Here is a 26819-nt window from a genome sequence, read left to right as displayed (position 1 = left end):
TGGGCCCTATTAAGACCATAATTCTTGATTATGTTTGTTGCATCAGATGATAAGATGTTCCACCTTCTCCCTTGTAAAGTCCAAAGTCCATGAAGGCTGGTAAAACAAGTCAATGATGGCATTTAAGATTACCTCACTCATTGTGTTAAATAAGCATTGACATCAATTTTCGTTTTGACTTTTGGTAAGAATGCTGGGACCTAATTTCTAATGTTTTTTATATATATTTATATAATATATATATATGTGTGTTTTTTTTTAAATAATCTTAAAAATTATGATCGACCTTCTTTGATTACACTATCATTAATCATGATTTATAATATTTTTTTTTAACTCAAATCACCTTGAATTTTTAAAATAAATAAGATAATGTATAGTGAAAATTGTCTTATCAGTCATCAATCTGTCTTGAGGGGCTAACTGTAATTAAACGTTCTATAAAGATTCAGCAGGGAGGACTTTGTGATACAATCATTATTGCTGGCAACTCCTTTCACCTTTCTTGCAGAAATTAACCTCACTCTTTGTACGCTTATTATATGTGGATAAATTCTATGCAAATAAGAATAATAATAGTGTATTGTGAAAATAATAATGTGATTTGGTTAGAAATTATAAAAAATAAATTATAGGTGAAAATTTTATTTTATTGTGTAAGATAAAAAATTAAATTTATGATCTATTGGTGTGAATCTTAACTTATTATAGTCTAACTATTTAGTCGAGAAAATATATTTTAATTTTAGATAAAGTATATTTATTTTAAATTTTATATAATTTTGTTAATTAATAAAAAATATGTCAGAATTGTAATCCTAATTACCATAAATAGTTAATCAGCGTTTAATGTATTTGTTTTTAACATATAAATATTCATATTAATTGGTAATAAATATATTATATTTTAAAATATTCTATTAATTAATAAAGATATTTAAATACTAAAAACTCCTCCTTAACAAATGACCTAAAAACGCCTTAACAAAACTCTTTAGTTAATTACTTTTTGATTTTCTTTTTTTTTTGGGTGCAGAAATGAAATTATAATAAAATAAATTATAAAGAAATACCTCAAAAATCAACACGTCTTTTATATGCTCTCCTCACCCTCTCATATATATATATATATATGTATATATGTTCGTCGTTTTGGGTTGGAAACCCTAAATTTGTTTTTCACTGCCACCTCCTCTATTTTCCAGCAACGCAACAGCCGTTTCAGCTTTTTCTTATTTTTTTCTCTTATTTACTTATGTTTTAAATTGTCTGTGAAAAATGAAAAAGCTCACCAATTTTCAAATTTCCTTTGCTTTTGGCTTCAAAAATTATTGAGAAATAGGAAAATCGGGGCGAATTCGAAACTCAATTTGGAAAAGGGAAGAAAGGCCAAAAAGCAAAATTCGATTTTCGGAAACCCTTTCTCGCTGGATATCGGCTTGATTTTCGATCGAAGTTAGAATTTTGATTTTTGTTTTTTCGTTGTCTTGTCTGAAATTAGGGTTCATTTCCACCTGTTCTTCCTTGCTTCTCCTTGTTCGTGGTCAAACTTCGTGTTTTTTTTTTTTTTTTGGTGTTTGCCAATTTTCGACTTTTTCTCTGTCTGTCTGTCTGTCTGTCTGTCTGGGTTTAGAGGTTGTGAGAGTCTCTGGTTAGGGTTTATAGAATAACAGAAATGTCGACGCTAGAGCCATATGGAGTTGTTCAGAACAATAACAATTCAGAGCCTCAATCTTCTCAACCTTCCGCCGGCTTGATGGCCACTATGCGCTTGGCTTTCAGCGCCGACGGCACGGCGATGTACAAGCCCGTGATGCCGCAAACGCCGCCGCATTCTACTTCGGCGACGCCTCCCCCGCCCTTCCAAGCCGGCGGAGACGCGTCTGCTGTGGCGGTGGCTCCGTTGTGCATTAACGCCACCGGTGGAGAACAGACCAAGAGGAAACGTGGGAGGCCTAGAAAGTACGGTCTTGATGGCACCATGGCTCCCTTCTTGACATCTCCGCCCCCGCGGCAGACGGAGGTTGCTTTTCAGTCAAGCGGGGCGTTGCCGGCTGTCACTTCGCCGCCTTCGGGGAAGAAGCCAAGAGGCAGGCCGCCTGGATCCGGCCGGAAGCAGAATGTTGCTGCCATGGGTAGGCTCTGTCAATACATACATATCTTTGTGCATGCAGATATAGTATAATGATTTATCTATATATATTACCGGATCTGGTTTTCGTTTCTCTTTGGACTTTCGTTGGGACTATTTTAATCTTTCTTGTGGGGCATGGTGTTACCCTTTCTTTCTCTCCTTTTTGTTTTTAATTGGACAATGTATATACTGGGGGCCTGCACATACATAAATGGAACTTCGACTTGGGAATAAAAATATTTGTTACTCCCCAACGTTGTGCATTCAGGGTTCTTCTATTTGTTTATTCATTTATTTATTTTTCTACAGATTTGGACTTTGAGAACTGTCATCGGGCTCTTCGCTACATATCATACGATGCACGTGTAACAGAGGAAGTTATTTACAGGAAAAAAAAAAAAAAGTATATGTACGTATAGAAGAGAAGCTAGAAAAATATATAGAAATAATTTATGAGCTGGATTCATATAGTTGATCCTGGGGATTAATGCTTGATATGTTTGTCATATACCTAGGGTTTAGCCTAGGGTTTGGATTGGAATTTGGAAGAAATCAAGGGGGGAATTAGACTGAAAGGGAGGGAAATGTAGCAAGAAATGGGGAAGGACTACAGACAAAACAGCAAGGAGGGGGAGATTGGAGAGAAATAAGAGGGGATCGGGAGAGAGTTCAAAGGGAAATTGAGAGGGAATTCATGAGAGGGAAAATGATGTGAAGGTGTGTGGATGTGGTAAGGAATTTATGGGATAGTGGGTAGATGGAGGAAAGAAGGGAGATAGCTGAAAAAGTCAAAAGTTTTGCTGTGGGGAACAAAGCTCCTGCTGCTTTGTTTGTTTTTACTCAAGCTGGCCAATTTGAATTTCTATCTATTGTATTGAAGGATGAACCGATTTGGGATTGGTGTCTTAGTAGCTCCTAGTTCTGATACTCACAAACAACCTTTGTCTGAGTATCTCATAGATGTTAAAGGCGCGCCTAGGCACAAGTTCGGCGCCTTAACTGGGCCGAGGCGAGGCGTTTTCTGGGAGGTGCACACCTTGCACGGCGAGACGCCAAGGCGTGAGGTGCGCCTCATGAAACCAGTTGTCAAGTAGCCCGCTGCCCACTGAAACTAGCTCCATTCTCGGTTCCAACCTCCCCTCTTCTCGGTTCCAGCCTGCTCTCGTGAGGTTTTTTACTTGTTTTATTTGATTAGAATTAGAATTAAACAAACTCGATCACAATTGGGTTCAACTTTGGTTTCGACTTCAAAGCGGCGAAGGAGAATATATATATATATATCTGGAGAGTAAGGTTGCTCCATACCTCGGGGGGCGGGGGGGGGGGGCGGGGAAGCCCTCCGCTACCACCACAGATCTCATGAAAAATCCACATTTGGGTCTTGTCCCAAATTATTTGAGCCGGGTCAAATAACGGGCTTCATTCTGGAAATCAAGACATACTTCAACAACTTCTTTATTGATTGTGGACTTGTAGTGTTTATGTGTTTGTTTAGAACTTTGCATGATGATTGGTACTTGTTTGAGTTTGTGACTTTGAATTTGAACTTTGATAATGTTTCTAGTTTAGAATTTGCATGATGAATGAATCAACTTTGATGTTGTTAGTTTAGAATTTGAAGATGATGAATCATGAATGATATGCATGTGTTATTATTAATAATTTGATAGTTGTTTATGATTTTACTTTTGAGTTTTTTTTCTAAAAGGTGTGCCTCGCTTCGCAAAGGCGTGTCTCGCCTCGTGCGCCTCGGGCCTCGGGCTCCAGGACCCTTTGCGCCTCGATGCACCTATCGCCTTTCAGAACTATGGAGTATCTAAGGCGAGTCTACAATTCTCCATTGCTGTCTAAGGGTGTATTAGGGCAGTAATTGTAATTTTCTTTCCTTTTCTGGTATAGATATTTGTCCTTAGCTATAGGTAGTTATGCTTATTGTTGTACTGCACATAGGTGCATATGGGAGGCTGGTAAGCTATGCATGTAAGCTAACTACTATTATATTTACTAATCTATCATTGGGTATCCTTGGGGTTGTGACAATGTTGTTGTTTGTAGATGGGGAAGCTAAAGCATGTTATTGTATTTCTTTAATGTTGTTATGGCATTGGCAGTTTTAATGGATACTGTCAAATGTGGAGAACTTGCTATATTGCTGGTTCCGTATTTGGGATAAGATCTAAATTTTTTTATTTAATTTAATTAGACTTGTTTTGGTTTTTGCACATGATTGTTATGTTACCTCCTTTTGTTTTGCTTTTTGCTTATCCAATTTGGTTCTAAAATAAGGAGATGCATTTCTTGGAAAAGCAGAAAAGTTACTAAAATATTCATTCTGGAATCATAATGGACTTTATTTTGGGATTCATTCTTTATTATTCCAAACATCAATTTCATTTTGATATGTTTATGGTGCGTGTGGTGATGAGATTTTATTTTGCAGGGTCGACAGGGTTTGGATTTACTCCACGTGTGATCACAGTAAACACCGGAGAGGTGGTCCTCAACCTTATGATTTTCACCCACACTGTTATTCAATGTCCATAGCTTTTGGTTAGAATTGGTCACAAAATAGAAAGAAAGAGAACACAGATCATTGCACAACTGGAGCTAATTAATAATTTCTCCCGAATGCGGTTACTGCTGTGCATTTATTGTGCTGAAAATAATTAATTATTGAAGTTATGTGAATTTCATATTTGAAACTTATCACTCAATCAGTATGTAATAGGCATAAAGTACACTTGCAATGTTTATGACTTGTGCTCTTCAGTTTCATGATTTGTTGTGTTGTAATGAGGGTTTCTCTTATGCTCTATAAGTAAGAAATAAAAGATGAAGTTTCTATTTCTTCTAGAAATGATATCCACTTCTTCATATGATCTGTATTTACTTAATTAGTAAATTGGTAAAAAGCTGTGGTACTATCTTGATTTTCTGGAATCACTGTCCTTGTATCTGATATTATAGTCATGGTTACTGCATTTTCTTTAATACACATGGATATGCATGATTCTTCATCATTCTTAAATTTGTCCTTACATGATAATTAATTTTGATCATGATTATATGCCTTACATGTGATCATCTGGAGAGCAAACTACCATGATTAGATATTAAAATTGGAGAAAATAAGTTCTACTGATTTCTTGCAGGGTTGCATATGTGGCATTTTTTCTTAGGATGTCATTGTTAGGTTAAGTAATGAAGTTTAGAAGATTTCTTGGGTTAAAGTTTATTTAGTGTTCATCATTTATTCTTGTAAATAGTACTCATGCATGAGAACCTACCCCTTAAAGTGTGACATGGTAGTATGACATGGTTTGATCCAAGTACATTTGTATTAATGTTATTCCTTTTTCCATAGCCAAGTTTGATCATCAATATGGGGAAATGTAGGAGATAATTTAAGTTCGTTTTCTGTCTTGTTATTTTAAAACGGTAGGAAATAGAGCTTGTAAAGTTAGGGCCCATATGGCAGAGCTCTCTTTTTCAATCTTAGTTTTCGTTTCTCTATTTTGACAATGAAAACAAAAAAATAGCTTTTTGTTACTTGTTTTTGTTTTCAAAAATTTTGAATAGTTTTTGAAACAAGGAAAAGGTGTTTTCACATTGTTGTTTTTGTTTTTGTTTTTGTTTTCATTTTCTTCTCCCTCCTCCACCCTTCACTTTTGCTGGCCCAATGCTGCCAGAGAATCATTGGAGGCTAGATGCCAACTGCTGGTAACCTATACTGCTGGTAACCTATTGGTGGAGTCACTTTCAAGAGATTCCCAAATCAATCTAGGGGCCTCGCCAGCTCCCAAATCTGGGAGTTGCTGGCAGCTGAGGAAAGGACAGAGGAGTTGTTGACGACCTCTGGCATCTCATCAGTTGCCAACAACATTAGGGTAAAATAGAAAATAAACATAATTTACAGAACTTAAAATGAACACAAATTTGTCAAACAATATAATAAGTTTTCATATATTTAAAATGAAAACTGAACACACAAAAACTTGAAAATGAAAACTGAATACTGAAAACTGAAAACTAAAAATTGAAAGCTCTATTAAACTAGCCCTTAACTGTTTGTTATTTTGCAGTTTATGTTTAAAAAGGAAAAAAAAAAAAAAAAAAGCAAGTTTTTAATCCATTGCACAGAGCAATAAAGTAGAAAAAAATCAAGGAGAAAAAGTTGGAAATTTGCATGTTTGTGTTTTTGACATATTTTATTATGACATGGTCTTAAGAAAATGTAGCCACGCTAGGTGAGGTGTGGCATTAATCAAATTCCATTCCATACCCATTTCAGTTATACATTGTTTCCCTATGTGTGCCCCTATCCTGATTAGTTAAATTCAAACTCTTCCCATTAGGGTAAGGGTTGGTCTGTGGTTTTTCAAGTTAAATTGTTATTCCTATTTGGGAAAAATGAAGTTCTATTTACTGTTGAAGTGTATCTTTTATTGTTTTCTTCTCTGTCTAGGTTGGGATCTTAAAAAGAAATTGTTCATAATTAATATTTTGGTGGATAACCTAGCCAAAAAGAAAGAATCGTTTGACCTATATCTTTGACATGTACATATGCATACATGACATAAATTAATTTCTATGTCAAAGATTTTTCTTCTGTAGTTAAGTATGTTTTCAAAGATATGGGATAGCTTCCAAGTGCGTTTGACATTAGTCCTTTAGAATTTGGGGGTTTCTGTGTTTACCTATTATGACATCGTGTTGTTGATTACATAAATCCCACATCTCTGTTTAATCTTATACTTCTTTATCTGCTTCTCAGGATGTATCTTCCAAAATAATGTCATTTTCTCAAAATGGCTCAGGAGCTATCTGCATTCTGTCAGCAAATGGTGCCATATCTAATGTGACACTTCGCCAAGCGGCAACATCTGGTGGAACTGTAACATATGAGGTGATAATGTCATGTATCTGCTTTGCTATCTTTACCTGTGATGGATTTTGAACTGCACGGGAACTTCAGTTGCTAATATAAGATATATTTGCTATTATTACACTAGCTTGTATTCTAGGAATAGGAGAAACTGTAGAAGGAAGAAGACTATTTTAATCTGTTATGCTGGTATATTGGTACTTGTGGATGTGGATGTGGATGTGAAAAGAGAAGGGGAAGTGTATGAGAAAGAGAACCATAAGAAAATTGATGTCAATACTCTGTGTTTGAAGTTTCTAATTAGCATTTGCATTTGGTTCTAGCTTTAATTAGTGCGTGAAAGCTGATATTGTCTTTTGCAATAGGGCAGAAGAATGTTTCATCTTCACCCTCTCAAATATTATGAACCCCCTTAAAGATTGTTTGTGCAGGAACAGGTTTTATTAAATGAACACTTATTTTTTGGTCACATAAGACCACTTTTTGTGCTTCATATTGTGTCAATAAAATGTATAATGACATCATATGAACTCTTAACAGTCTAAACAAGACATTAATTAAAATAAAATAAAATGTTGTTTTAAAATCTAGTTTCTGCTTTTCTTAAGCTAATTGGACTGCCTACATTTTATGAGAGAGCATTATAGGAATTTAAATGTTATTGTAAACCTATGTAGTTCAAGGGATTCAGTTCCCTGGTACTACTCAAACTTGTGTCATGCAATGTGAACTGAGCGTAATCCCTGTGTCATTGCGGTTACAATAAATCTCTCAAACTCAGTACTCTATTGTTACTGATACCTCAATTTGACATTAAGCATTGGAAATGGAATGCATGGTTAACACCCACATTGTTAGATTCACCATAACTCTTTTTGTATGGAATTGTTTAAATATGAGTCCATATCTTCATCATTGTTTTAGTTAAACTATTCGTTATAGGATTGCTTGTGGAGAAAATATGGTATTCCTCATTATTAGATGTGGAAAATTGATAAACTAGCTACATAGGTCTATTTTATAAAGGAGAGAAGATTTTTCATTTATTGTGTTTAAATTCGGTTCAGTCAAAACAAGTTGCAGATGGAACTTGTATTCTTATTTGTGCTGGTGTATAATTTTCAAACATCTTAAATTACACTAAATGCTGTCATACTGGTTGTGCAGGGACGGTTTGAGATCCTTACACTTTCTGGTTCATATATGCTCTTGGAGAGTGGTGGACAGCGCAGCAGAACTGGTGGTCTAAGTGTGCTGTTAGCTGGGCCAGATGGTCGAGTTTTAGGTGGTGGTGTAGCGGGCCTTCTAACTGCAGCTGCTCCAGTGCAGGTATGTTTGCCTTTGAATTGGTTGTATGTTTTTCAGTTCCTAAAATGTCTATGGTACATCACTTCTAGTAGCTGGGAAGTACGGATCTTTCCTTCTGATTGAAGTAAGATATAATCAGGATGCCAACCTTTTAAGGACATTATTCAATTATTCACATTCATAGCTGTATACTGTTTGTATTTGTATATATGGTTTTTGTTTTTCCCTTTTTTTTGGTTGAAACATTATTGGTTTTTTGTTTTAATTTTTCTGGTTAAACATAATTAATTATTAATATGTAAGAAAAAGCTAATTTATTCCTGTCCCTGGAAAGCACATGTGATTCCAGGATGATCCCGTTCTTCATGAGCATTAGCCATCCTGTACAAAACAATAGCGCTTAATAGGTGTTAATTCTTTTTTATCCCCTGGGATCCTCCTGTTTTACAGTTTTTTGCATCTGTTAAACCTTCTCAGCTGCACTTTTCATTTGACTCGGAATCTGGGCTTGCAGTCCATTATAACATGATTCATCTCCGTGTTAACAACTTTAAAGGATGGTCCTGGGGACTTCTCTTCTTTTCTTTTCTTTTCTTTTCTTTTTTTTGGGTCTCAACCCAATAAAATCATGAATAAGGTTGGACAAGAAAATTGTGTAGTATCAATGAAATTGCAGCTGTTTGCAGCCCATCTCAGGAACATCCATAAAGGTTTATGGGATAATGGCAAAATGACCTCTGCCTTTACAGATTCCTTAGTGCACATTTAAAGGAAAAAGATTAATTCAGCCAGCGAAATTCTGTTTTGGTTGCAGGTAGTTCCTGGTGGTTTTAATGCTAGCGCACATTAAGACGAAAGATTGCTAAGGCAGTGAAATGATCATTTTCTTGCAGGTAGTTGTCGGTTGTTTTAATGCAGGCCAGGAGTTGAAATCACCGGCCCAAGACACTGCTGCTGGTCCAGCAAAGCATATCCCCGGCGCTACAGGCACTGGAAGCCCTGCATCGCGGGGAACCATGAGCGAGTCCTCGGGTGGGCCTGGAAGCCCCCTTAATCAGAGCACTGGAGCCTGCAATAACAACCACCCACAAGGCATGACCACCTTACCTTGGAAGTGAAAAGATGCTTTGCTTTGCTAAGCTAACCTGCTGTCAGTGTGAGGGTGCTGCTGATGATTGTAATCTATTATCTATGTCCTGCGTTTTTGTAAGTTCATCTTTCGTCTGGAAAGACCTTCACCAACAAACTACATCCTCTCTGAACTGCAAAAAAAGCCCTTTCCCTACATTGCATCACTAAACAGACAACTGACAGGATTGTGTTTGTCAACCCTCCTTTTCTTTTCTTAGCTTTAGTACAATTCTGTATTGTTATTATATTTAGACAGGAGAATTTTAAATGTTGTCATTAGAAACTTATATTTTAAAATTTTTATATTCAAAATTTGATTGTTTAGATACATATAATAATTGAAAGAAGTTCAAATAATAATAATAATTTTTAAGTTAATAATATGTTTTACATTTCGTATTAATTTATACATAAGTTGTACTAAAATGATATTTTATAACAAATTTTAGCATACACATCGTATAGAATTTGATTCTTGAAAATGTATTGATAGGAAATAATAAATCCATCTTAACACGGGGGAACATGCAAATTCAAATGCTTTTCCAAATCGTCCATCGTACGAGCAATCCTCCGGATCGTGATTGTGCAAGATTTTAATTCGTTGAATGCTTTTACCCAAAAAAAAAATGGATAGATATCACGACGGACATCCTTCAAAAAATTACATCAGCTGACAGCTGCGACTCTGCCGCCCATTTTGTTCTTACAAATGTCACTGATTTGCTCAGACTATAAGAAATTCAAAAAAGAAAAGGCAAATAATATTTACCCCAAGCTGACAGAAATCCAGGATACCTGAGTACACAGCTGACACTTGTTAACTCTGCAACATATAAGAAACTCCACTGCAGCCAGATGCCGGATCGTCCATTTGCTTGCCTGAAGAAGAGATGAGCCCATCAGTGACTGGAAAAATGGGTGAAGAATTAAGGCATGGTCCATGGTGTGAGCATTCTAAGCTCCCTTGCCTTCATCACAAGGATTCTGGACTTGTGGAAGGCCTGATTCTTGATGGCATTTGCATGGCACCATGCTGTTGAGCACCAAACTGATACTTCGACAAGTTCTTGGGGGTGATAGACATTCTGTTCAATGATTCGTCAAATTCGTCAAAATCCAGGTCATGTTCTCCCAAACTCCTAGCCATTACATCATCATCAGCATTGTCCTTCCTGCTCCCAGCAATACAAACCTCAACATCATCTTCACTGCTACAATCATAGTCATCGTCGTCATATGTAGTTCTTACCATTGACCAGTACACAAAGCTTCGCCGAATGAATCTACATGTTGAAGCAATTTATCAAAAAGGGAATTGGGGACAGCAAAAAGAATACCGACAGAAGGATGCATGACGAGCAAAAAAAGCATTTCAGGATATTTCCAGTTCACAAGCAAGTCTTCAAAATGATCAATGGCCATCATCCTCACAAAAATTTCGATCTTAAAAACATGAATCAACTAGAATCAAATTTGTTATTCAATTTAAAAAGTCCACAATAAGAAAATTTCAAGTTTTTTAATTATTTTCTTGTCTCCTCTTACTTTTAACTGCTAATTCATTCAGTATGAGTAGGGGCTCACATAATTCGATCCAAACCGTTACACTAAACCTAGCCCGTTTAACTTTTTTGAAAATGGTCGAGTTTGAAAAATTTTTTGTATCCAAAGTTTATGCAAATAATTTTTTAATTTTAACTTCTCATAAAAAAAAATGAATTTTTTACTTTTTTATTGATTAATTATAATTCTTTTATTGTCCAAACTGCTATTTGAACCAAATGAAATCATAATTTTATGGTTTTGTTTGGTTTCACAACAACGAAATGATTTGGCTTGGTTTGGAATATATTCTAACTACAGTTATGGTTTGGTTTTTTTCCATATTTTCTTCAAACTGAATCATGCACACCCCTTGGTATGAGACATGATATTTTACGACTTTCCAGCCTGATCAGGTATATTGGGGGTTTTGTTCCTTTGACATAATCATTACTTTAATGGAGATAATGGCATCACGGTCCATGCATTTACTTGGCACAGAACTTAGGAAGAAACTATTAAAAAAAAAAAAAAAACTTTTCCCGTTGACATTGGAAATCAAAAACAAATCATCATGTAATCCATCAATTGCGACTAAATGTTTTGACATTTGATGGTTTGAGGTTGAATTCTTGGTTGGTTTTATGTTTTCATCACATACTATGCTCAATGAGGTCTTGCTATAACTGGTTGTACCAGCAATCTGTTATACCAAGCAGGCAAAAGAGGATAGCAAGAGTAAATTGGGGAAGGGAAATGATATCTAAGGCTTCACTGTAATCTATCCTTCTTTCCAGAGAAACGTATATGAATTGAATTTTTATTTTATTTTCCAAAGTATACATAAAGATCTAATGCTATCATAAAGGGTGTAGATGGTAACAATTTATTACTTCAAAGAGGATAAAATGCATGAGATGTCAATTTTAGAACTCACTTGGGGCACATTTTCTTCAGAACATATTTCAAGAGCGAGTACATGCAGAAAATTTGAAAGGGCTTCTACATGATAAGTCCTCAAAACAGGTTTCCAAAAAGTTCTTCAAACCAGCACCAAGTAATAAGAGGATGGAAGAGCTAAAAGGATGAAATGATTTCCTCAAAGAACTATAAAGGAAAGGTTTATTTGTCCTCCTTTGTTTCATCTTTTTTCTTTTCCTGTTTCGATTTCTACTTTGTTTTTCCCTTTTTTCTAAGGTGCAATAAATGCACCTTGTTGCACCTTATTTTTCAGCCAATGTGCATTTATTGCACCTTGTTTTAAATTTTCAAACAATCCTATTGATTGATTAAATGATTCAAAACCCAATGTATCTATCATCAGGCAAGGTGCAATAAATGCACCTTGTCTGAAAACAAGGTGCATTTATTGCCCCCTAGCATTACCCTTTTTTAATAAGTGAAGAAAAGAGTAAATTATTCTTTTCATGTAAGAAAATCAATCCCAAAAATATGATAAGTGGAAGCATACACAAGCAGTGTAATTACTCTGGAATCAAACAAATTATGGCCTTATAAGAGTTCCTAGACAGTGTAGAGAACCACCAATCCAGTTATTTAAGGGGGGCGCCGGGGGGGGGGGAGGGGAGAAGAAAAAGAAGAAGATTAAATAGAGTACCTGTCAGATTTTTTCAACAAACATGGGTCAAATGGGAAGAACATGTCAAGCCTTTCCATCCCACCAAAAGCTCTCGAAAGTTCTGATTCCAGCATGTCATTAAAGACAAAAATCTCTGACACTGTAAACAGGCGAGCTGCTTTTGCCTGCCGAAGAAATTCCTCCACTATAGATGGCAGACACACCTATCCAGTAGATAAATAAATGGGTGACATTATGAAAAAAGCAGGAAACTGCAAGTTACTAACCAAAGACTCCAAAACAATTATTATGGAAATGATCCAATAGAGGTACTGAAATCCATTCTACAATTTCAAACGTTTAGCCTAAAGATCTGGAGGCTTTACCTTCAGTGGGTCCAAAGGATGCTTCAATAATGCCTCTATAGGCATAATAAGAAGTTCCGACTTGAGACGTGGAATTTCCATCACGGATCGCATGCGGAAACAAAGAACATACATGATTGCCTGCATTAAGGCAAAATGACATCAGAAAACATCAGGACGTTCCAAATTAAATATAAACTACATAAAAGATGAAGTTGAGCATGAAAATAACGAAAGCAAGTAACAAGCGCATCATAAAGAACCCATGTAGCAACGGCAGGCATCAAATAAAGCACCAAAACCATATCATGCACCATAGTAACTACACTTCGTAACAGATTTACAAGATCACAGAAAGAGGAACCATTAGGGTAAGATATAAGCATGCCTGCTACCCCTTCACAAGATTAATATCATCTCACCAACATGAATGCTACATTGCAACCAATCTGACATATTGGCTCAGGACTGAAATCCCATCAGTTGATGCCATAGAATTCAAAAAAGAACAGTTTTCCCTAGAACACATAGACTCTACCAACATGCGAAGATTTCCACTCACCCCAAACATTGCATGATAGATGAATGATGACAATTAAGTTTTTAGACCTCCACTCACTATCCCTTCATAAAGGATGGTAAAGTTATGAAGAAAATAATCTAATCTAAAAAAAAAAAATCGAAATGCCCCTGACAGTGCCACAAAAATTCAGATAAATTATAGCTATTATTATCTATAAAGCAACCATAACATACCTGACATCCAGAATAAAAAACTCTGTGAGCTTTTGGATTAATATCACCGTTGTGATCTTCACAATATTCCCAACACCATCTCACCAGCCTGAAAACCTCAAAAACAACCCCCCCCCCCCCCCCCACAAAAAAAAAAAAAAAGAGAAAGGAAAGAAAGGCACTATATCAGAAATTCATATTTTATTTCCCTTATTTCAATGGGCAACAACAGAGATTGAATTGAGAGACGGGGAACTTATTGGCCACCTTTGCAATGTGTTGGCAACAAAAGAGACTGACAAAAACTTTGCACGAGACAAATAACTAGCAAGATAAGCAACAGCACTCATCCTGCATGGGATCAATAAAATAATCAGAAATTGCAGCAAACTAGTACTTGAAATGGCAGCAATAAGAACTTCATAATTTGCTAAGACACTTGCAGAGCAAATGTGAACAAGGCACTGCTAAGAACTTAAATTATTTTGCTCAGACATTTCAGGAAAAATTTAAGAATAGTAGCTGTGCAATAGGAATAGCATTGGGGGGTGGGGTGCGAGAATGCAGAATCAACTAGTGAAATGGCATCAGCAACTTAATTGGATGTTGGATTCTAACACAAAAGAATTCCAAAGTTCTCATATAGAAGGCATTTGGAAATTGGGGAAAAAAATACTTGTCAGCAAGATAATGCTAGCTGAAGTATGCTAGAGTGAAGTACATGAAATACCAAGGTCACTAATTGGCTTTCATTCATATCATAATTCCTAGAATAAATGCTCTTAACAGAGACTGCAAAAGCTTAGATGAAAAGAATCTGCTTTCTTGTTTGATCTGCTCTAACTGGTACTGATGTCCAGAGTCAGATTTAATAAATGCAATGTAAATGAAAATAATTTTCGCATAACAATAACTTGATAAAACCATTTGTCAGCAGCACTGATGAACTAACACAAATTGTTCACTAATGCAGAAACTAGACATCCTTAATCATACCTCTTAATAGGGGGGAGTGCACTGCCCATAAAAATATCTGCAAGCATATCAGCAAATCTCATGCCACAGTTTTCAGGATCAAGTGAACAAGCATAGAACATCACAAACTGCAAAAGGAAATAAAGAAATTGAAATCAACTATATGGAAGCCCAATGCTCGTTCACAACCAAGTTAGCAGGTTCTCTAAAATGCAGTAAAAACAAGAAAACAAGGATGGGATCAAAAGGATGATAGATTTTGCATATATACATCATATTTACAACACAAGATCCGAAATAGGTACCTGGGCAAACTTTGACTTGTAAGCACTCAAGACGGTTAGCTGAAATGACTGGAGAAGAGTTTCAAATACCTATTACGGCATCAAAAGACAGAACATAATTACAGTCAACCAAGAGAGTAGAATAACAAACTCATATAACAGAATGCAGAGCTTACCTTAACCAAACGTCCTACATCATAACAAGAATTAAGGTGCTCAAACATAAGGACCAATAAGCTATCTAACTTTTCAGCAACTACATTTCCCCGAAAACCCTTACGTCTTGAAAATTCTACTGGAACCTGCAAAAGAAACTTGTGTTAACATGTTGAATACAGATGATATAAAATTTAGTGGGTTTCAGACAATTTTAGGAAACAATTTAGTCATAAAGATCCATATTTTGACAGAGCTTTTAAGTTTTACAGCTAACATAGTGCAACACCTCTGATATATCAGCTAACTTTGATCAAGAAAAACAAATAACACATAATCCTTCATGAAACTAAGGATTCGCAAATAGGATTTGCCAAATGCAAGAAGTGTTTTCCATGCTCATTAAGTGTAGGTCTTTTAAATTTCTTGGTAAGAATTTTGGAGTTTATTTACCAAAAACTATTGAAATTTCTTTTAGAAAAGAGGTGAGCCTTGAGAGCAATGGTAAGGTCAATGGTAGAGCCAATACCTGGACAGAGTGTGGACAGTTTTTTTTTTACTGTAGTATTATAGAATATCATATGTTTAATTGAGTAAATAAGAAAATAAATTAAGATGTGATAGGAATCCTTACTTTTTAAAGTTAAAGTCTAAAAAAATAGGTGCATAATCAACAAGTAGCATAATTTAGTAATTTACTTTATTATAATCCAACTAATCATAAACTCATTAAAATAAAAGGTACAATTTTTTAATAAACTTATATAATTTTTCTAAAATTTATAATTGCAAAGTCAACGAAATTTCTTTTACATGTAAATTTTACATAAATTGCCTTGTTCATCTGAATGAAAATCTAAAAAACTAATCCTAATTAATGATTTGTACAAAATATTTTTTAAGTATATTTTATTTTAAGTACACAGTTTTTAAAAATACTTTTTATCATCTTGACCAAATTTTTAAAGAGATACTGTTCATATAATATTGCTTTTCCCTTACAAAACATATCTATAACATATTAAATAATATTTTGATTATCATTAAAAACTGTTTGATTATAATATAAAAACTAAGTTTGTTTATTTTGTTGCAGTACTAAACAATTTGAAAAATATTAAAATAATTAAACATTTTCTACAGTTAGTTACATTATGGTTTTTCTTTTCTTTTTTGTTTCAAACTGACTCACATTTAATAGATTTGAGTGGGAGCATTTTAAAAAAAATAAAAATTATGCACTAAATGTAATTTTTAGAAACTTGAAGAGGAAGGGGGGGGGGGGGGGGGGGGGTGATTGCCCCCACTCAACACTATGAGGCTTCTCCACTAGGTAAGGTTGCTCCCTTGTGACTGGAAGGTCACAAGTTTGCAATGTGGAAAGACCTTTTTTTGCACAGTAAGGACAACACTGAATTCAAAACAAACCTCCCTCAATCCTCGCAAAGTAGGAAGCCTCATGCACTAGGAATGCCCTTTTCTGTCAAATTTCCTAGAATGGTCATGTTTTTATTCACCAAGGCACTTGTAGATGATATGGTCTTGGTGGATGAGACAAAAGAATGCATGAATCCATTTTTGTAGCCAGTTCATTTTTTCACGTCAAAGCTCAAAATGGATTAACAAAACAACACTCAGGACTATAAAAGGAACCAAACTAGACCTCAAAATAAAAGAGTGTGTAGACCAGAAGCTCATACAAGATCAACTGTCACCATAAATAATCCAAGTCAGCATGAGCCCAGGCACATAGAAGCCTCAAGCCAACTTTAACAGCTAACTTGGCTCCATGGAAAACTTTGCACACAGCAAGTCTCCTTCCCCAACTCATGGTGGCTGTGGCAAGCAGAACCACTGGTGGGTCCATAACTTCAGCGGCTGTTACAACTCCGCCTGGCAGTGGCTCCACCACTGGATCTGTGCTCTGACTGCAGCGTTGTCTGTGGTGACGGGCTGCTTCTTTCCTGATTGCAGCCACTGATAGATGCAGCAGACTGAACGAAATTGAGAAGAGAGATTGTTTTGGCCTTTTACGTGAGAGGCAAAATTGTCCACTATGGAAAAATTGTTTTATCCCACCATGGGATAAAAAAATCTCAATATTAATTAATCCCACATGACATGGTGTCACAAACATAGTATAACCATGTTAAGTGGAATTTCCTCCTTTCTATTCTCCTACAAAATGCCCCGGAAACGGATTTAAACCAGTCAAACTTGGAGGTAAATGTCATCATGCATCCATATGAGACACTGCTCATCAAGCATTTTAAGAAGTCACATAATAGGCCCCGAAACGGATTTAAACCAGTCAAACTTGGAAGTAAATGTCATCATGCATCCATATGAGACACTGCTCATCAAGCATTTTAAGAAGTCACATAATAGGCATATAAATATAGAACTTCCAAGTTCCAGCCAAAAGAGATGCAAAAAGATCAATGCTACATAATTCGCATGTAGAAAACATACCTCATCAACTTTTTCCTCAATATCATCAATGGTCTCCTCCACCTCTTCAAGCTCCATCTCAAACATGCCTTTACTAGAATCATCATTCAAAATATCATCCCATTCTATCTCCACCTGTGAAGCACAAACACAAAGTATAAAGGTAAGTGAAACGCCAGTTTTCCAGGTTGATTTACTGGGAACACAAAATTTTGAAGACTCACGTCCAAATCTATCAACCTATCGACCACTGCTATAAGCATCATGCTGCCAACAAGCTCTCCCATGGCACCACTCTCCAATGTTAACATGTTCTCCACATATATCACAATCAACTGCAAAACACATGGTACAACCTCAAATAAGATTTACAAAAATTAATCTAGTCTTAAAAAATTCATAGAATACCCCGAAGAAGCACACGTATGGATGATGCCAAATACATGGACATTGATATTGACTCCAGATACAATAATCTGGGTAAAAAGATACCATGCAACAGTAAACACTAATTCACCAATTTTATGCCATTGAGGCACAAATGTGTATATATATTTGAACTGAATATTTAATATATTATTATTCATCATCATAGAAAAAGTCAGCAGGTAAAAATGTACCAATTAGCATCCAATGTCCTAAAAGACACACAAAAAGTAGGCAAGCGTTCAACCTTCCAACAATCAAGAAGAACCAAATTCCACATGATGGCCTATTGCCAGGCTAATAGTGGAAAAGGAAGTCAAGATAGGTGAAAAGTGCAATACAACAGAAGAGAATCCATTTTAACTAAACCATTTGACAAAATGTCAGGTTCTATATTAGAGTGCCAGAACGTAATCAAACAGAGCAATCTTTCCACGTAAATCATCAATATCATGGCAACTTCACGCCGCTGCATAATAACAATTTCTGGCATGTTGTCTTTAAAACATGCTACATACCAGTAAATCTAATAATCTCATGAAGTGGAACGGTAACTTTAATAGAAGAAAAACTCCAAGTTGGCACCATTAGTTGAAACTCACAGGTTCGTTGCTATAAATATTTGGCATTCTCTGGATAACTATTGGCAATAGTCGTAAAGGTGCAAGAGGCACTAAATCAGTAATATCTTTCAACGCTGAATGCACACGATAAAGAACTTGGTCCTTTCTTGCAAGACCACGTGGATGCTTCAGCAATTCTTTGAAAGAATGTGGAGGGATAAAATTGCATATGAGCATGTCTAAGCATGAATCAACGTATTTTCCACTCGAACCAGCCTGCATTTTAACAAAAAAAGGTATAGTTACAAAGGATTCACCAAGAAACCACGCACAAATCACATGAAACTCACATACCAAGGATATTATTAGCTCAACTATTGCATCCATCACGTCAGGCCCATAGTTCCACATGCTCATTCTAAATACCTGACAAGAAAAACCATGTTGAACTTAAAAAAAGCTAAGGTGAATGGTATCGAAACACAGCCACAAATATACAAGTTCATGCATCAGTGACTTACTGAAGAAAGAAGAGACTCATGGTGAACGCTATCAATGTAGCAAACTGCTCCTGACAAAGCCTTTAAACTTGTCTGCCCAAGAACAACAAAATAACATAAAGAAAAGTAATAATAAGTAGATAAAAACAAAGGCTGAGGATGATGATTCTTCACAAGAATAAAAATGTTGCTATATCAAATAAGTTGGCTTTTGAAAACATACCACAAGTAGTGCCACCTCATCTGGGTGGAAGCATTCCCTGCGATGGATAACACCAACAAGCTGATTGTAATCGTCACTGTCACCCTGGGACATCGATGTTCATCAGCATTATATATTTACAAAGAGTTTGACGCAAAAACAACTCAATGTACCATTCAACAAATCAGGATTGTATAATTAATCAGTCCAGGTAGTCGGGAGTTATTTCAAAAGGTTGCCCAAGGTTCCTCCTTGGCAAATTTAATCACATTGCAGGGAGGAAAAACACAATATGGTGAAACTAACTTAAGCTGAGAAAAGTAGTTTGCTAGAGTTAAAGAATTTCGGCTCAGGGTCCAATAACTGCGCCAAACTACTTCAAGAGTTGGCACCTGGACCCTCCAAATCAATGATCGATCAGTGGCATATTATGAACTATCCGTTAGTCCTTAGGGCATCCATTAGAATTAACAACGATGTGTAATTCAAGGATCGGCATTTACCAGTAACCCATAGAATAAAAATATCAGATTCTTACCAGAGAGACTGATTTGAGGGCGTCGCGGACACGACACACCAACTCTGAATCCGTGAAATCAGCACCGTCCTCCTCCATGACTACTGTCAATTCTGCCTTCTGATTCGCCAGTTCCACTCCCATGGCCGGGCACCAGAAACCTCGAATAAACTACACGACCTCCGAAAAGAGAAAACCAGAACAATCGAACATCTCACCCCTGTTATTATCAAAACCGATTCTATTTGCAGAATATACGTATAAAGGGCTTACTGCCAATGGACCAAGCCAGAGAAGAGCGTTTCTGCGGAAGTATCTCTCCTCCTCCTCCTCTGTTCTGTGTTATGTTTCGTTGCCGCCAGACAGACGAAACTGGTTGGATATCACGTTGCCTTTCAAACTTCTACACAAACCCTAACTCTAACAACCTTCTGTCTTCAACCCTGGTTAGGTTTTCTAACTCTTGTTTATATATCTCACCGGCGGTGTGTGAGAAAAAATAAATAAATAAATAAATAGAAATCATTTTAAATTGAATTGTGGGTCCACATAATCCCGTAGGTACGTGGTAGAAGGGTCAAAATGTCCATTAGAGCCCGTTGCTAATGGATAACGTTTTTGGGCCCCGAGAAGTCGAGCTGAATATGAAGGCCCATTACTAATTGGATCACTTAAGTATACAATTAAGTGATTCGCTTTCATGCTAAATATAGGATTATAGATTAATATTTTTTTATATTCGTTAGTGTGGGTATTTTTTTTTATTTTTATGTCTAAAAAATTATAAGATCTATCATGAAGAATTTACTGTCAACACATAAGACTTACAAATTTAAATGGTTAGGATATAAACTTTGATATTATATTAAAAAAATATATAAGTTTTAATCATCAGGTGTTGTATTGTATCTAACTTTACTGTGATACATATATATATAGGTAATAGATAAATAATTATAAAAAAAATTACAAAGAATCTATATGATACTTGAAATACTTTCAAAATATGATAATTGTTGTTATCAAAATATAATAATTATTTTTTTGTGCATAAGAGTGTCTCAAGTGTAGTTTATAGGAGACTTACAGAAAAGAAAAAAAAATGGTTAAGGGCTCAAACGAGTTAAATGCTTTAGTCAATCTCTTTTGATGAAGTGAATAAAACCAATAGAGTTGTAGTTTTCTTAGAATTGTGAGCATACATTTACTAAAAGATTAGTCTCATTTTTATAGGATGAAGGAGATTGATAGGTGGAGGAAAAGCTACAATATTTGGCGGGCATTTTGAGCTCTATTCTAGATTTATAGAGGAGAATATTAAAGTATAAGAGTCTTTTGAATAACTATGATCGAGTGCCTCATTAGTTCCCATGAGAGTTTTTCGAAGAAATAAAGTTCCCAAGCAAGGTCACTTGAGTCAAGGTCATTTGGTCTTTTAGTCACTCAATTAGTTACTCGCACAGGTCCCTCGCAAGCCCCTCAATCAAGCCTTTTGCATGCCCCTCAACCAAGTCTCACGCATGCCCCTCGAGGCCAAGTTTATTGCACACCTCCTTAGTTAAGTTTCTTACGAGCCAAGTTTTACGATAACTTTGTTTTATGACCATTTTTTCTTAAACTTAAGTTATTCGTAGACCTACTTTCTTGAACACAACAATAACAATATTCTCAACATATTTTCATAAGAGTCCGATCATCTTTAGACAATTTATCTAATATTTATTTACATATTTTTTTATTATTTTAATAACAAAAAATATGTAACGTAATAAAATAAAATAGCTTACCAAACGAATTTCGACATGTCATTTAGGGAAACTCCCACAACATCTTTGTGTATACATACGCTTCTACATATGAGTATATATACATACACGTACATATGCATGTTCATGTATGTATGCCTATATTTATATATAAATTATATTTTAAGTATGCAGTATTTTACTTTAAATTAATACAATCAAATTATTTTTTAAAACGAGTCAACTCTCGTGAATTCATTGAAGTGTACACAGCAGTTCTCTACAAAGACAATCGGTAATGGCTGGCCACTTTGAATATCTATCCATCTATCTTCTCTCTAACTACAAAATTTAACCAAAAAAAAAAGAAAAAAGAAAAAAGAATGGCTGGCCACTTTGAATATTTACCTCAAGTTCGTCGTAAAATCTTAATTGACTTTGAGGTTCACTTTGAATCTTAACCCAGTGAAAAGGGCCTAAAAGTATGCTAAACGTTCAGGATATTGAATATAATTAACCTTATTATTATTTGCGTTGTTACACGGTTATAACAATAAATTTGTAAAGGAGAAAATTGTTAATGGATGACCCATGTGTGGCTGATTCGAGCGATTGATGACTCTCGTGTGGTGTATCTGAGCAATTGATGACTCACTTGGGGGATGGATGACTCTTTCGGGCCATGGGTGACGTGTGGATTATCCAAACGATGAGTAATTATCGGGAGAGATGGGTGAGTCTCCCGGGATGGAGTGACAGTGATGGATGAGCCTCTCGAGGTGGAGTGACAACGATTGATGAGTCTCACGGGGGGTCACGACAGCGATAGATGAATCTCTCGGGGGTTACGACAACGATGGGTGAGTCCCTTGGCTAGTTTGAGAGCGATGGATGATTTGTTGGAAAGAAAATCGATTAGGGACGCGGGTGAGAATTCTCGCGTAGACCCTTCAATACTTAAGTTAGTCTCTCATAGAAATGAAATGCTTAAAGACAAAAAGTAAGTACGAAAATGAGAGATTGCATCCCGAATGAAGGAAAATACCCTCTATTTATAGCGATGGAAGGGACATTCACGTGTCATGTGACTTATTTTTCTCGAATATATCGGAGGTGATTTTGACCAAATCTTATGAAGTTATTGGTGCAAAGGTACACGAGTGCAAGCACACAAGCGTGTGCACAGAGGCGCGCATTAGGCAGCCCCTGAGAGACCTCTCAGGGGCATGAGAATACCCCCGAGACTCTCTCAGGGGTGGGGGTGGAGTCCTCCCTCTTAATTTCTTTAGCCACGCTGCCGCATGCCAGCATGGCAAAGGAGGAAGAGCCCTTTTTTTCCTGGCCACGCTGCTGCGTGGCAGCGTAGGGGAGGGAAGCGGCTTAGGCCGCTTCCATGTGGCCATTGTGGGCGCCTCTTGGCTGCATGATGCAGCCAGGTGGCAACCTTATAAATTGCCACGTGGCGGCTCTTGGGGCTGCCACATGGCATTTCATTTTTCCTTTATTTATTTTTTTTAAGCAGGCATAACAACTTGTTTGTAGTTATTAATTTTTATTGTACTTTGATTTTGATTTGTTTGACTAAGGATGGAGATATTTTTGAAATTATTGTCCTTATACGATTTTTTATTGGTCGTGTTCTTGATTTTAACAAAAATAAATAAATTATAGGTAAAAATTTTATCTCACTATATAAGATAAAGAATTGAAGACTTGATCTCACAGTATAAAAATAAAAAATCGAACCCTACTATCTATCTGTACAAATCTTCACTTATTTAAAATTAACTATTTGACTTATGCCTCGAAAATTATGATGGAGATAGCCTTAGTTATGTCAACTCAGAGACATTCCCTCGTGATCTTTAAACATTTGCTCTATTTCATTCTTCATTGATTTTTATGTTGTTTTACTTATATATCAATACTACCATTAATCAAATTGTGTCCAAGTAGAAAAAAAATTATGTATAATTTAATTTTACTAAATACCTATACTATGTAGAATTAAATAAAAAAATAATATAAAATTCATAATACATTATAAAAAATAAAGGGTCAATAGCAAAAAAAAAAAAATATATATCTTTTTACAAATTTATAAATTTATTAAAACGTTTTAATTTTGACAATTATATTCTAATTAAGTATAATTTTATCCAACACTTGAAGTTAATTTAAAATGTATGTGTCATGTTACCTATCATTCAAAAAATGTATAAGAATTGAATCTATATATACACATATGAAAAAAAATAAAATTACACAAGTGAGTCTCATTCTTATATATTTTTTTATGACATGTGACTTGCCACTTTAGTAATAATATACGTCTTCTAAAATAATTTTAATTATTAGATAAAATTATACTCAATTCAGTTGATCGAGATAAAATTATCAAAATTAAAATGTTTATATAAATTTATATATTTGCGAAAATGTATAGATTTTTTTTTCTACTTGACTAGGAATGAATTGTTGAACTTGCATTAAATAATTAATATGTTATAAAATATTAATTATAATAAATGTATGGGTTGGGCTAGATTACTTTAGGTCAAAATTTTTATTAATTTATACTCAATCAAAATTAAAGTGTTTTAAAAAAGTCTAAGCTAATCCATCCCAAATCTTAATATATATTAAAGTAACAGAGTTTTTGCAAACAATTTCCCACCCAAAAACTGTCTTTAAAATTTGCATTAAATTTGCATGAGTTTTTTAATGTTATTAATCAATCAAAAATAAATATTTTCTGTCATATATTCTCATTAATTAATCTCTCAATTAATTAAAAATAAATATTATTACTAAAAATATGAATATACAACTTGGACTATTAATTAAGTTATAAAAAATCGACCATATTTTTTAATGTTTTCAATGTTTTGTTATTATTGCATAAATTAAATTTCGATAGTATAAATCAAAATCCATATTTTCAATATTATTGCACATAATTTTCCGCCAAAAAGCTGCCTTTAGTTTTTTTTTTCAAGAAGTAATATTCCTTCCAATTAAAAACGTGTTATTGAATATTTCTGAAAACGTATTATGCAATATTCAGATCATAAATTGTTCGATTTTTGCGTATAAATTGCTCTATTATCTAATATTAAAAATTAAAAAATATGCATCAGTAATAATCAATAGGTTTTTTAATATAATTAATTAATCAAAAATAATTTTTTTTGTCATATCTTCTCATCAATTAATCCCTCAATCAATCAAAAAAAAATATTATTTATAGAAATATGAATAGACAACTTAAAACTATTAATTAAGTCATAAAAAATCCTCCATATTTTTTAATGTTTTCAATATTTTCAATGATTTGTTATTATTGTATAAATTAAATTTCAATAGTATAAATCAAAATTCATATTTTCAATATTATTGCACACAGTTTCTCGTCAAAAGTTGCCTTTAGTTTTTTTTTTTTTTTTTCAGGATGTAATATTCCTTCCCGTTAAAAATGTGTTATCGAATCCATCTAAAAATGTGTTATGTAATATTTAGATTATAGATTGTTTGATTTTCGCGTATAGACTACTCTATTATCTAATATTGAAAATTGAAAAACGTGCATTAGTAATAACCAATAAGTTTTTTAATATAATTAATTAATTAAAAATAAATATTTTTCGTCATATCTTCTCATCAATTAATCCTTTATTCAATAAAAAATAAATATTATTTCTGATAAATATGAATAGACAGTTTAAAACTATTAATTAAGTCATAAAAAATTGTCCATATTTTTTAATGTTTTCAATATTTTCACTGATTTGTTATTATTGTATAAATTAAATTTCAATAGTATAAATCAAAATCTATATTTTTAATATTATTACACAGTTTCCGATTAAAAACGTGTTATTGAATCACTCTGAAAACGTGTTATGCAATATTTAGATTTTGGATTGTTCAATTTTCACGTATAAAGTGTTCTATTATCTAATATTAAAAAATGTATATCAGGACATAAGGTTTTCATTCTAAGGATATCATTGACTCTATCGGATTTAATATTGCAGTTCAAGTTTTAGAGAAGATAATTTCCTTTGATTGTATCTTACGCTATGACCATCAACAAAAGTCATGGGCAATCGTTATTGCATGTAGACTTTATTTGAAAAAATAGTATTTAGTCATGGTTAGTTATACATAGTTATATCAAGAGTTATAAGTTGGAAGAGTTTAAAAATACTAATATGTAATAAGAAAAAAGAACAAACAAACTCAACCACAAACGTTGTATTTAAATAAGTTTTTCAAAATTTATAATATTTAATCTTATTATAAATTTCATTTTTTATGATATTTACGATCTAATAAAATTAAATTATGATATTTTTAATATTTATTAAAAATTTATATAACTTTTATGTCTCTGCTTGTGAATTCATTTTTCGTGCACACGGGTGAATAACTAGTTAAAACAAAAACCAATCCAATCCAATAATTACTATAGCACGAGCGTAAATCACCGGGGGGCGGCGGGAGGGATGAGTGCACGGTAAAGGGGGTGAGGCGGAACATAGCGTAGCGGAGCCGCGGCATCGTCTACGTGTGAATCAAGGATTGGGAAAGGGAATAGGTCGTGGGCAGTGGCAGTGCACGTGAGCGTGGCCACACGGAAGCTTCACCTAACCCAACAGCTAACACGCGGTCGCAGACAGAGGCCCAGAAAGCAAGCAGAAGCAGAGAGGGAGAGGATCGTGAATGTGACAACCATCATCATCAAACGGTCTGGGATCCAGCTGAGCCGAGGGCCGAGCAGGCACCGCCAGCTGGTTCATGGTTAGATTGGCATTGCCAGCTGGACATGTGTTGCCTTCTCACCTTCCAACACGTGTCCCCCCACCCTCCGATACTCGACGTCTGGATTATTTCCCGGTTTCATTCATTAATTGCCCGTCCGTCGGGCCGGGCGTCGGTTTCCAATCCTCCACGCGCGGCCACACAGAAATGACGGCCGTTATTCCAGATAAGCCCGCTTCTCTCTCTCTCTCCGTCTCTTATGTATTTTTCCCACCGTGTTTCCTAAAGTGCATTTTTAAACTTTGAATTTAGACAAAATGCCTTTCTTGTATTCCTAATGCCCTTTCTAATAAAAGAAACAAAAAATGGAAAATATAGTAAATAATAAGTGCTACTTATTTTTAGCATAATTTTGTCTATCCATAATTTAAGGAATTAAATTCAAGGGGTCTTCCAGTGGTGCTTTCGTTACAAGTTTGCGTATGCAAGTAAACTATCCAATTACTTAAAAATAATAATTAAATTATCATTTCAGTCCAATTATCAAGGGTTAT

At 34.9% G+C, this 26819-nt stretch overlaps 2 protein-coding genes across 5 annotated transcripts; one reads left to right on the top strand and one right to left on the bottom strand.

Annotated features, from left to right (window-relative positions):
* The first annotated feature begins 1151 nt into the window (after positions 1-1151).
* Positions 1152-9770, top strand: LOC127803830 (AT-hook motif nuclear-localized protein 10-like). 2 transcript variants are annotated; one of them, XM_052340372.1, is made up of 5 exons: positions 1152-2135; positions 4575-4627; positions 6909-7040; positions 8187-8348; positions 9221-9770. In XM_052340372.1, exons 1-5 carry the CDS (start codon positions 1676-1678, stop codon positions 9443-9445), a joined length of 1032 nt encoding a protein of 343 aa, XP_052196332.1. In that variant the 5' UTR covers positions 1152-1675; the 3' UTR covers positions 9446-9770. The 2 variants fall into 2 exon arrangements, with proteins under 2 accessions (XP_052196332.1, XP_052196333.1); XM_052340373.1 differs by having other exon boundaries at positions 9142-9290.
* Positions 9771-10113: 343 nt separating this feature from the next.
* Positions 10114-20190, bottom strand: LOC127803829 (uncharacterized). 3 transcript variants are annotated; one of them, XM_052340371.1, is made up of 16 exons: positions 19778-20190; positions 19261-19344; positions 19059-19130; positions 18892-18963; positions 18577-18813; positions 17773-17883; positions 17570-17683; positions 15118-15243; positions 14963-15031; positions 14679-14785; positions 13950-14033; positions 13704-13791; positions 12969-13088; positions 12622-12806; positions 10430-10744; positions 10114-10340 (listed from the first exon to the last, which is right to left on the bottom strand). In XM_052340371.1, exons 1-15 carry the CDS (start codon positions 19898-19900, stop codon positions 10435-10437), a joined length of 1902 nt encoding a protein of 633 aa, XP_052196331.1. In that variant the 5' UTR covers positions 19901-20190; the 3' UTR covers positions 10114-10340; positions 10430-10434. The 3 variants fall into 3 exon arrangements, with proteins under 3 accessions (XP_052196331.1, XP_052196328.1, XP_052196329.1); XM_052340368.1 differs by having other exon boundaries at positions 10114-10744; positions 19778-19936; positions 20030-20190; XM_052340369.1 differs by having other exon boundaries at positions 10114-10744; positions 19778-19927; positions 20030-20190.
* Positions 20191-26819: the final 6629 nt, after the last annotated feature.

The sequence above is a fragment of the Diospyros lotus genome, chromosome 6 (genome assembly GCF_014633365.1).
Source record: "Diospyros lotus cultivar Yz01 chromosome 6, ASM1463336v1, whole genome shotgun sequence".
NCBI classification, from domain to species: Eukaryota; Viridiplantae; Streptophyta; class Magnoliopsida; order Ericales; family Ebenaceae; genus Diospyros; species Diospyros lotus.
Note: the sequence above shows the minus strand (reverse complement) of the source record. Positions and strands in the feature narration are given on the sequence as shown.